The sequence below is a fragment of the Puma concolor genome, chromosome D1 (assembly GCF_028749965.1).
Source record: "Puma concolor isolate L17-30 chromosome D1, mPumCon1.1.hap2, whole genome shotgun sequence".
In the NCBI taxonomy this organism is placed as follows: domain Eukaryota; kingdom Metazoa; phylum Chordata; class Mammalia; order Carnivora; family Felidae; genus Puma; species Puma concolor.
The window spans coordinates 83,802,157-83,813,585 of record NC_141676.1 but is presented as its reverse complement, the minus strand read 5'-3'; the positions used below and the strand labels follow the sequence as shown (position 1 = coordinate 83,813,585).

The following is an 11,429-nucleotide window of genomic DNA, read 5'->3' as shown; positions in this document are numbered from 1 at the left end:
CTCCCGTTGTCCTCCAGCCCTACCGCTCTCCGAGCAGAGCTGTTAACTTATAACCTTCCAGGTGTTAAGTCCCGCTTGCTGTCAGAACACACTCTGTCCGGCCCCTCTGCTTTTACAAGCCAGACTCGGGGGCTTTGCTTTGCTGGCGGGCCACCCCTCCGCCCCCACTCCCTCCCTCCAGTTCGTGTAGCGTGCACTGCCTCTCCGCCCTTCCTACCCTCTAGTCCACAGAGAGTAGTAGCAACATTCTTCCCTCAGGAACAGGCATGTTCCCCCTTTTTCTGTTGTTAGGAGATCTAGGGCTCATTGGTTTTGTAGAGTGACCTGTGCTAGGGAGCTGATCTGCCTTTGTAAGACAGATAGGGAGGTTGCTGAGGCTTCTATTGCGATTTGGAACCTGTCTGACAGGTCCCTGGAGGAGGTAATGGAGTGTGCAAGGGAGCCGGTCCCAACCCCAGTGGCCAATAGGGACGTGGCTAGGGATAGTCTGACCATTAGTGGGAGGAAAACAGCTCGTTTTTGGAGACAGAATTCGAGGAGTTGATGGAGTTCTTCCTGTCCGTGTAGGGTGAGTTGGGGGATAATGGTGACTGGGAGACAGAAAGAAAAGCATTTTTGGGCATTTGTTCATAAGCTGTGCCATTACACCAATAAAATCCCCCTGGGTGAGGGTCGTGGCTAGGCATAGGCAGGGGGGAGGGGCAAGTTGGGGAGGCATGAGAGGAGCAGCATATTGGGTGAGACATGTTGCTTTGAGGGGTCTCAGTGAGGATGGGAATCTGTAGGGAGATTTGACTTCTGAGGTGGTTGATGGAGTTAGTGGTGTTGGGAAAGGGGGTGGGTAAGGGGACAGCTATTACTGGATCCGGCTGAAGGGATGCACAAAGAAAGCAGTGTGACAGGTTGGTTAAGCCTGAGTGGTTAAGCAGGATCGTTCCTTGTCTGATTAATGTAAGCCATGAAAAGGGATGTTGTGCAGGGGGTGTCTGTAGTTGTGTGTTGAGTTGGTCTTCTTGGTCCGTCATTACTTGGGTAAGATCTTTAAGGTTGGAGAGGGAAGGAGACATAGAGGGCTCATTGGTTCGAAAGATGGTTAAAGAGGAGATGGGGTTAGAGAAATGGCCGTTCTGATACAGTTTGCCCTTTATTCCGGTTTGCCAGTGGGTATCCCATGGATCAGGGACAGTAAGGGTAAAGTTGCCATTTTTTAAGCAGAAGTGGCCCGTCCTTGGTCCTGTGAAGCAGTATAGCTTGAGCCAGTGTATGTTACAATAGTGATAGGGACACCCTCCATATTGGTTGGGGGAGGTTTGGGAGCATAGTTTGTCAGTTTGGTCATATAAAAAGCAGATGGCGGGAGTAATCCACATAGAGGCTTGGAGGGTGTTGAAAGAGGGGAATTTAAAGGTGACTTGATTTTGGCACCCAACAATGGGGCAAAGGGTAGAGGATATGATAGAGGTGTGTCCATTAAAAGTTTCGGATAGGTAAAAAAACCACCTATAGGAGGGTTGTGAGGGCATAAGTGGGATGATGTTAACAAGGAGTAACAAGGGAAGTATCATCATGATATATAAGTATGGCTAGTAAAAAGGTAAAGAGGGAGATTTTGATGGGGGGAAATCGGAGAGAGTTCCCTGAAGCCAACAGTCAGAGACCCAGGAGAGAAATAAGGGGAGGGTAATGGGGTCGGATGAGTGGGAGAGTTGTAGCTCATGTAATATTGTGAGTGTGAAGGTGGAAAACCGAGGGGAAGGATCCGTCATGAAGGGGCCTGTCGGGTTAGTTTGAGGATGAGGGGGACTGTTGGTTGGGAGGTCCATGACTCTTCTGGTATAGGGGGTAAAGGGGGGGCCCGTTTGAGGTCGGAGGTGTGAACCCACAGGGTGTGGCCCAATAATTTAGTAGCCATGGTGGTTGTGAGTATGACTGTGTAGGGCCCCTCCCACCGGGGGCAAGGGTTGGTTTTTGTCTTACTTGAAGGAGCACTGAGTCTCCTGGGTTTACAGATAGTGAGGGAGAGGAGAGATCAATGGGAGCTGGTAGAGTGAGGTCAGCGTACTGTCGAATCAGGTGTCAGAGCAGGCTGAGGTAAGGGAGATAGGCAGCCAAAGGAGGAGGATCTTTTGGTAGGGGTTGGGGTAACAGGAAGGGTCGCCCACATAGGAGTTCAAATTGGCTGAGGCCTGTGGGTCCTCGGGGAGCGGCTCAGAGTCAGGTGAGTGCTATAGGTAGCAGTTGAAGCCAAGAAAGCTGAGTCTCTATGGAGAGTTTAGTGAGATGGTCTTTTATGAGACCATTCGCCCTTTTATCCTTACCCAAGGACTGGGGGTGGTATGGTATGTGGAGTTTCCAAGTAATACCCAAAGCTTTGGAGACTGTTGGGTGACTGCTGAGATGAAAGCAGGCCTGTTGTCAGACTGTATCCTTCTTGGTAGACCAAAGTGGGGAATGGTGTCCTTGAGTAAGATCTCAGCCACTGTGGAGGCCCCTTCAGATGAGGTGGGGAAGACTTCTATCCACCCTGTAAAGGTGTCAATTATAGTAAGGAGATACCGTAATTTTTTGTGTTTTGGCATGTGAGTGAAATCTACTTGCCAGTCTTCGCCTGGGAGATGGCCCCGCATCTGATGAGTGGGGCCTGGGCGCCTCATTCTCCCTTGGGAACTGACTGCGGTGCATGTAGTGCATTGTTGGTGTGTTTTGGTGATCAGTTGTCATAGGTGGGGGTGGTACATAATGGGCTCAAGGAAGCAGAAGGTAGCCTCCGGCCCAATGTATAGGGTTTTGTGGATTTTTGTTAGTAGGGAAAGGACTAGGCTATTTGGGAGGGTCAGTCGGGGGCCCAGCATGATCCAGCCTTTTTTGGTGTGGGCATCGGGATGGGCCATGTATTGTTTTTGTTCATCTGGGGTATAATCGGAGTTGTATCTTCGGTGAGGATGCCCATAGGAACTGGGTCAAGAGAGAGAGCTGTTTGTCTGGCAGTGTTGTCTGCCTTGTGAATTCCTATAGCTATCTCTGTGGTTAGGGGTTGATGGCCCTTGCAGTGGACAATGGCCACTTCCTGTGGGAGTTTGAGGGCCTCAAAGAGTTTCACTATGAGTGGGCCCATTGATGATGGGGGTACCCTTAGTTGTGAGGAATCCTCTTTCTTCCCATAAGTGGGAGTGTGTATGTGCAATAAGGAAAGCTATTTTGAGTCTGTGTATATTGTGACCGTTTTGTTTCTGGACAATTGGAGAGCCCTAATGGGGGCTGTGAGTTCAGCTTTCTGGGATGTGGTTCCTATGGGTAGTGTCTGGGTCTCTAGAGTTTGGTTTAATGTAACTACAGCGTATGCTGCTCGTCGGTGGCCCTTGCAGTCAACTAGTGAGCTGCCGTCTACAAATAGAGTGAGATCAGGGGAAGTGAGGGGAAGGTCCTTTAAGTTAGATGGAGGTTTGGAGAGAATATAAGTTCAGTGCAGGAGTGGAAGGGTGGCTGTGAAGTGTCTTTGGGGTTGATTTGTGGAAGTAGCATGGCAGGATTGAGTCTGGGGGAGAGTTGGAGAGATATTTCAGGATTTTCAATAAAGAGCAGATGGAACAATTGTATGCGTGATGGGGAGAGGTGTGCCAGGGCCTTTTGTATAAGGAGATCAGATAGACGGTGCGATGAAAGTACTGTTAGGGGGCAAGGTAGGGTGAGTTTGAGTGCGTCTTTGGTTAGAGTGGCTGCTGCTGCAAGTGCTCTGAGGCAGGGTTGCCACCCCCTGATTGTAGGGTCCAGTTGTTTAGAAAGGTAGGCGACAGCTTGTAACTTAGGGCCACACGGTTGGGTTAGGAGCCCTGTTGCAATTCCAGCCCTCTCATCTGTGTATAAAAGGAAAGGCTTTAAAACATTAAAGGAGGGAAAGGACTGGTTGAGTGACTAGAGATGTGACCAGCTGTTGGAAGACCCTTGCGACCAATCCCGGGCTGGAGAGTGGGCCTTGGGGGGTTTCTTTGGCTGCTTTGTATAGGGGAGCTACGTGTGTAGCAAAGTTAGGGATCCAGTGTCAGAAGAAGCCTACTAGACCCAGGAAGGAGAGGATTTCATCTGCATTGGTAGGTGGGGACAGGGTCTGGAGGGCTTGGAGGCGATCTTGGGTTAGGGCCTTGGTAGTAGGTGTGAATGAGACTCCCAGGAACGTGACTGCATTAGTACAGATTTGGGCTTTGTGTGGGGAGACTAGATACCCCAGGTTAGCCAGGAAATTTAGGATTTGGACTTTATCTTGTTTGGTGTGGTCGAAAAAGGTTCTACATAATAGAAGGTCATCTATGTACTGTAGTAGAGTACAGTGACTGGAGAGTGGGGCTTTAAGGAGAACCCTGGCCAGGCCTGCCCAAAGAGATGGGGACTATCACGAAATCCTTGGGGAAGTACCGTCCATGTGAGTTGGCAGGCCAGAGAAGTGACTGGATCTTGCCATGTGAAGGCTAAGAGGAATTGGGACTCAGGATGTAAGGGAATGGTGAAAAAGGCATCTTTGAGATCAAGCACTGTAAAATGGGTGGTGGATGGGGGGATTTGGGAGAGGAGGGTATATGGGTTGGGCACTACTGGATGGATGGGAATTACAGCTTCATTGATTATTCGGAGGTCTTGAACTAGTCTATATGAGCCATTTGGCTTTTTTACAGGCAAGGTTGGGGTGTTGCAGGGGGAATGACATGGGATTAGGAGGCCCTCCTTGAGTAGGCGATCAATGATGGGCTTCAGGCCTAGTCGGTGGGTGTGGGAGATTGAGTATTGGGGTCTGGACAGGAATTGTGATGGATTTTTGAGTCTAATGAGGACAGGTGGTGATGGGTGGTGATTGTTGGGGTGGATGTATCCCATACAATTGGGTCTATTGGGAGGTCTGGGTGTGGGCTAAGGCTGTGGTCTGTGTTTTCCATGATAGCAGCCAGTAGGAGATGAGTGGGGGAGGGAGAGGAGCAAATAGCTGGTAAATGTATACAGGCTCCTAATTTACTGAGGATGTCTTGGCCCAATAGGGGGACGGGGCAGGAGGGGATGACTAGGAAGGAGTGGGAGAAGTGGAGGCCATCCAGGCAGCAAGTGAGTACCGGTGTGCATGGGGGAATGGAGGGGGCGCCATTTATGCCCCTGACCGAAATGGAGGATGGCGTGGTGGGGCCGGAATAGCTCGGCAGGACGGAATAGGTAGCCCCCGTGTCCAACAGAAAGGAGATGGACTTATCTGTTACCTGGAGTTTTACCCTGGGCTCAGGGTGGGTCACCAGAGTTACTGAGTCTGGGCCTCGTCAGTTGTCATCTTCCATCTCCAGCAGTTGGAAGGCAGAGTCCAATCTGGGTGAAGCCTCACCACATGGAGGCATTGAGAGTCTATCATCCCTTGGGTTAGGACAATCGGATTTCCAGTGGCCCATTTGCTGGCACAATGGGCACGTACTGGTAGGCTTTTTGGGATGGGGACACTGATGAGACCAATGGTCTTCTTGGCCACGTTTAAAACAAGGCCCCGAAGGGGAACGTGGTCCAGAGGGCTTTACTGTGGCTGGACTCAGGGCAGCTACCAAGGCTTGGGTTTGTAATTGTACCTTTTGTTGGAGACGGGCCTGTCGCTGTTGTTCTTGAGCTTCCTCTCGGCCATTAAAAACTGTAAAAGCCGTCTTTACCAGGTCGGCCATAGGGGTTTGAGGGCTGTCTTCGGCCCTTTTTAGTTTTTTTCGAATATCAGGGGCTGATTGGGAAATAAAATAGGTGGCCAATACTGTGGCCCTGGTGGGGGTGGTAGGGTCTAGTCTGGTATATTGGGTAAGTGTCTCTGTAAGCCGGCTAAGGAAGACTGTGGGGTTTTCATGGGGGCCTTGTATTACTTCTTGAAGTTTGTTAAAATTTACTGATTTGTTTGAGGTTGCCCTCATGCCTGCTAGTAGGCATTGGATCATCCGGTCCCAGCACTGGTGACCATTGCCTGCATGTTTGTAGTTCCAATTAGGATCAGCCGCCGGGACAGCATTGGCTCCTACGGGCATAGTGGGGTCGGTCATGTGGGTTTGGTCTGCATGTTCCCTGGCTGTGGCCTGGATGCGCTCCCTCTCCTCGGGGGTGAGGGTAGAGGTGAGGATCACATGGATGTCATGCCATGTGAAACTGTAGGCTTGGGCGAGGTATTGGAATTCCTTAATGTACTGGGTGGGGTCTGCCAAGAATGACCCTAGTCACTTTTCGATGGCGGATAAGTCTTGGAAGGAGAAGGGGAGGTGAACTCGAACCAGGCCTTCAGGTCCTGCCACCTCACGGAGGGGTAAGATGGCTGCTGGGGTCTGTTCGCTGGGAGGGGCCTGAGCACGAGTTAGGGATGTTATGGGAAGTGAGGGCGGGACGGCTGGAAGTTTGGGGTATGGAGGGGGGTGAGGGCCGGTGGGTGGCATGGCTAGATCCTCTAACGGGTCGGAGATCGGGGAAGTTGGTGAGGTGGGGTCGTCAGGGGGTTGTGGGCAGGCAAGGAGCACACAGGCAGAGGGGCAGGAGGAACATAGGTGGGGGCAAGACCTGAGGTTGCAAAAGGCCATAACATAGCGTATTTCTCCCCATTTTCCCAGCCGATGGCAGACATTGTCCCGATCGGTTAAGATTTGATATTGTAAAGACCCCTCACGTGGCCATTGAGAATCATTAATTTGTACTGAGGCCAGACTACAGTGCAAAGGTGGATGAGTCGGTTACGATGAAGTTCGCCTTGTAAGTCTAGAAGCCAGAAGTTTCTTAACAGATATTGGAGGGGGGTAAGAGATCGAGGGGGTTTAGACTCGTTACTCCCCATTGGCGTGGCAAGGCGAGGTGTCCCTCACGTTGTGATAAGGGGCCTTTTGGCATCAGGTCTTGTGGCCTGGGCCTTGCGGCGTGTTGGCCTTACGGCGTGCGGAGGAGAGGAGACTGACTTGCGAGACATCTCTCATGGGTGTCAGCCATAGTTGGAAGGGGGGAAGGAGGGGTCTGTCCTACTTACCGGCTCCTGTAGGCTCCTGAGAGTAGGGTGGTTGGCATCTGGCTTGGTGAGGAGGGGGGAGTTCAGCCGAGGGAGGCGAGCTACCACCTCCTCCCGGGTTTCAGCACCAAATGTTAGTGTCAGGCGTTGTGTGGGGTAAAGATAGGAGTTAGAGTCAAAAAGAATTTTTGCAGTTTAAGGCATTATTGGGAACTAAGGTTCCAGGCGAGGTTCTGTGACTCAAGGAGGGAGTCAGGGAAGTCGCGCCCGGGTATGGTGGAGTAGGTTTTTAAGCTGTAGCAGTTCCGGGTTTAGACTCGGGTGGGTCTTTCTCTAGTGCCATGTTGTGCTGTTGCTCGGTAATTGGTTGACCTTCAGTTCCTTCTGGAGAGCCGTTCAGGGCTTTCCGTTGGATTGTGCTGGCGCTTGGTGATTGGTTGCCCTTCGGTTTCTTCCGGAGCGCTGGCGAGAGGGCTGTCCCCTTCCAGGGACATCCTAACTATATATATATATATATATATATATATATATATATATATATGGCACATCTGTTTAGCTAGAGGTCACTTTTTCAGCAATCTCTGGGACTCTTGTGAATTCATTCATCTATTTATTTATTGGCCAAGGTCATTAACCTTGAGCATGTTCTGTACACTTTTCTAGAGACTTGGGAGATAAAAATAAGAACCCATTGTCCCTACCAGCAGGGAATTTACAGTCTAATTAGGAGATTGACACGCAAATAAATGAAAAGTCAATAATTAGAAAAATACTAGTTAAATAAGATTTATGACCATCATATTGGCAAAATTAAAATTCTGTATAATGTTAAGTATTGGCAGGGATACAGGAATCCTCAGTTATGGGGATCATGATACTGTAGTACTCATCTTTGTCTAATAATAAATTTTGTTTTAAATATGTTAAATTTGAAATGTCTGTGTAAAACTCAACTGGAGACATTCAGTAGGAAATTGGATATAACAAGTTTAGGACTAAAAGAGTGTCTTCCAATGGAAGTATAGCTCTAGGAGTTTTCCATGGTGTTAAGCCAAAACAAAAACAAATGAAACTAAACTTAAAAGTTCTCTGAGTAGAGAAGTTTCAAAGACTGGGCCCAAAATTTCATGCCTGCAGTGAAGAATCGGTGAGATAAGTGTATCATGATGTTTTACTATGCCAACCTAAAAAAGGAAATGTGTTGAATGGGAATTGGCTCATGAGAGATAAAGCTTTGTGTTGGCTGACCTAGCTTCTCAGGCAGTCCTTGGACTGTGCAGCTTTTCCTTTCTTTGGATTATGAACTTCTCAGAGAATTTCATGAAAGCTATAAATCCTTCCCCAGAGAAAAGCAGAAACACACTTCAGAGTGTCATTTCAGAGTTTATATATCCTCTAATGGTCCCCAGTTTATTTTTTTTAATTTTTTTTAATGTTTATTTATTTTTGAGACAGGGAGAGAGAGAGCATGAACAGGGGAGGGGCAGAGAGAGAGGGAGACACAGAATCTGAAACCGGCTCCAGGCTCTGAGCTGTCACCACAGAGCCCGATGCGGGGCTCAAACTCATGCACCGTGAGATCATGACCTGAGCTGAAGTCGGATGCTTAACCGACTGAGCCATCCAGGCACCCCAATGGTCCCCAGTTTAAAAATAATTTGGAAAGATTAATTATAATTATGACTCTTTTTCATTTTCTTTCCTTTTCATCTAATCAGGTTTTTCATAATCTATCAACTAGTGACAATGGAGTTCATTGAAGACTGTAGAAAAGATTATCTTGGCATTAAGGTTGATTACACTGTAGCATACACTCATGGTTATCCTAGACTGTCTTATTAGGTTTAGAGTAAAAAGGAAAAACTTGATTCTGTTCCTATTCCTGGGCCTAAATATTAAAAAGGCCTAAATTCCCTCTTTTTCATTTTCTTGTCTTGGCATTTATATGATGTGTTAGACTGCTATTTATAAAGCTAAGATGTCTTCCAGACTCCACTTCAGAGGCCAAGTGGCTTATTAATAGTGACAAAGAAACTGAATTTGTGTCTCTTGGATAAGGGAATTAAATGCCTATCGAGAAAAATTACCTGCTAGATTTAATCCCATGGACTGGATGACTTCCATTTCAAGTAATGAAACAATTAAAAAAAATACTAAAACCTTGGAATGGTGAAAAGTCTCTAGATAAAAAGTACATTCCTCCTCCATAGAATTATTAAATATGATAGGAAATCATGCTTAATCCAATGCATTTGTTCACTGTTAGTATGTTACTATTATTTAAACTATATTATTTTTTGTTTTTGGTCTAAAATAATGGCTATTTCATTTTCCCCCCATGGAGTGGGTAGGGGGTGGGGGCTACTCCAGATAACAGCTATGTATCTTTGAACAAATCCTATACTTTTCTGATTTTCTGATTTGTAAACTGAGGACAATAATTTTCCTGCCTATCTGCTAAGGTTGTTTCAGGGATCAATGAGGTAAGGTACATACAAAACATTTTTGTTGAGTTTAAGGCTCAATTTTTAAACAAAGAAACTGACGGTTAGTTAAGTTGTCTTAAGGAACAATGTTTTTACAGGGTTGGCCCAAGACTTTGACTCAAATTTACTGTGGTGGAATATTGGAGCTTCTTTGTTTTATTAAATGAGTACATGGATAAACTGATTAAAGGGTGTGTGTGCAAGGATGGAGTGTGAAATGCTGCCTGTGTCCCCAAGGGACCACATGGATTAAGATTAGATGGTTGTTCTTACATGGTTGAGTAATATTCCATTGTGTGTGTGTGTGTGTGTGTGTGTGTGTGTGTGTGTATTTACACCACTTCTGCTTTATCCATTCATTGATCAATGGACACATGGGTTGTTTCTATAATTGGGCTATAATAATGCTGCAATAAACATAGGGGTGTAGACATGTTTTCCAATTAGTGTTTTCATATTCTTTGGATAAATAGAGTAGTGGAATTACTGGATCATATGGTAATTCTATTTTTAACTTTTTAAGGAATCTCCATATTGTTTTCCACAGTGACTGTACCAGTTTGCATTCCCACCAACAGTGCAAGAGGGTTCCTTTTTCTCTACATCCAGTTACTGTTTCTTGTGTTTTTTATTTTAGCCATTCTGAAAGACTTGGGGAGATATCTCATTGTAGTTTTGATTACATTTTCCTGATGAGTAGTGATGTTGAGCATCTTTTCATGTGTCTGTTATCTAACTGTATGTCTTCTTTGGAAAAATGTCTGTTCATGTCTTCTGTCCATTTGTAATTGGATTATTTGATTTTTTGGTGTTGACTTGTATAAGTTCTTTGGCATTTGAAAAAAACATGGATGAATGCTAGCGGGTAAAATTCTAAGTGAAATAAGTCAGTTAGAGAAAGGTAAATACCATATTATTTCACACATATGTGGAATTTAAGAAATAAAAAAATGAAAAAGAAAAAGGAGACAAACAAATGAAAGCAGACTCTTAAATGTAGAGAACAAACTTGTGGTTACTAGAGGAGAGGTGGGTGTGGGGATGGGTGAAATAGGTGAAGAGGACTAAGTACACTTATCATCATGAGTGCTGAGTAATGCATAAAAATGTTGAATCACTATATTGTACCTGAAACTAATACAACATTGTACATTAATTAGATTGGCATTGACAAAAAAAAAAAAAAAAAAGGTTAGATGGTTGTTGAACCACTGTATAAAAGGAGAGGACCCTAATCCTAACAAATACAGGGATTTTGCTTTATTTGTTTCATTTGTTTGTTTTTGCAAAGCATTGTTTACAAATTTGAAGACAGACCTGGGTTGCTTGACACAATGGCAGAGATATGAAAGGCATGGAGAAGGAGAGAAACCCTAATGTTTGGTCGTTAAATAAGTGCCTTTGGATGAAAACAAAAAATCAAGTGGGAAATTGTAATAAATTGTGCTGTTCTGTGGTGTGAGATATAAACTTTTCTTCTCAGTCCCACATGAAATCTTTATTACAATCTCTCTTGCTCAGTGTTTCGTGGAGGTTTGCTTTAGGGGGCAATGCTACAAAGCCCTGCATTCTACATCAGGGCAGAGGCAGAACTAAACCAGAAGCTGTCCCTTGGAGGGCAGCCAGATAAGAAAGAGCTACATGAGCACTAACAGAAATAAAAAGTTAAACACAGAGGTCCATAAGTATTAGCAATTATTTTATTATTGTAATGAGCTACTTCCCAAGTCTAACAGAGAAAAAGTAACAAATTAGCTTTTCAGAGAAGAGAGGAGTGTCTGTTATAATATATTGTCTTTCAACTCCTCACCATGGTTACAATGACTATTTGGCTCTTTAAACCTACATGGGAAAAAAGGGGACACATTCATTCAATGTATTCTGTTTCCATCATTAAACTTTGTTTTTCCTCTATATCCTTTCTCAGCCAAAATATATATCAGCCACCTCAGAATTAA

At 45.8% G+C, this 11,429-nt stretch overlaps 2 protein-coding genes across 2 annotated transcripts; both read right to left on the bottom strand.

Annotated features, from left to right (window-relative positions):
* Nucleotides 1-494: 494 nt before the first annotated feature.
* On the bottom strand, nt 495-1,370 carry ERVFC1 (endogenous retrovirus group FC1 Env polyprotein). Its single transcript, XM_086676431.1, has one exon. It carries the CDS (start codon nt 1,368-1,370, stop codon nt 495-497), a length of 876 nt encoding a protein of 291 aa, XP_086532557.1.
* A 3,017-nt stretch (nt 1,371-4,387) lies between these two features.
* On the bottom strand, nt 4,388-6,030 carry LOC147576841 (uncharacterized). The gene has a single exon (XM_086679450.1). It carries the CDS (start codon nt 6,027-6,029, stop codon nt 5,295-5,297), a length of 735 nt encoding a protein of 244 aa, XP_086535576.1. The 5' UTR covers nt 6,030; the 3' UTR covers nt 4,388-5,294.
* Nucleotides 6,031-11,429: the final 5,399 nt, after the last annotated feature.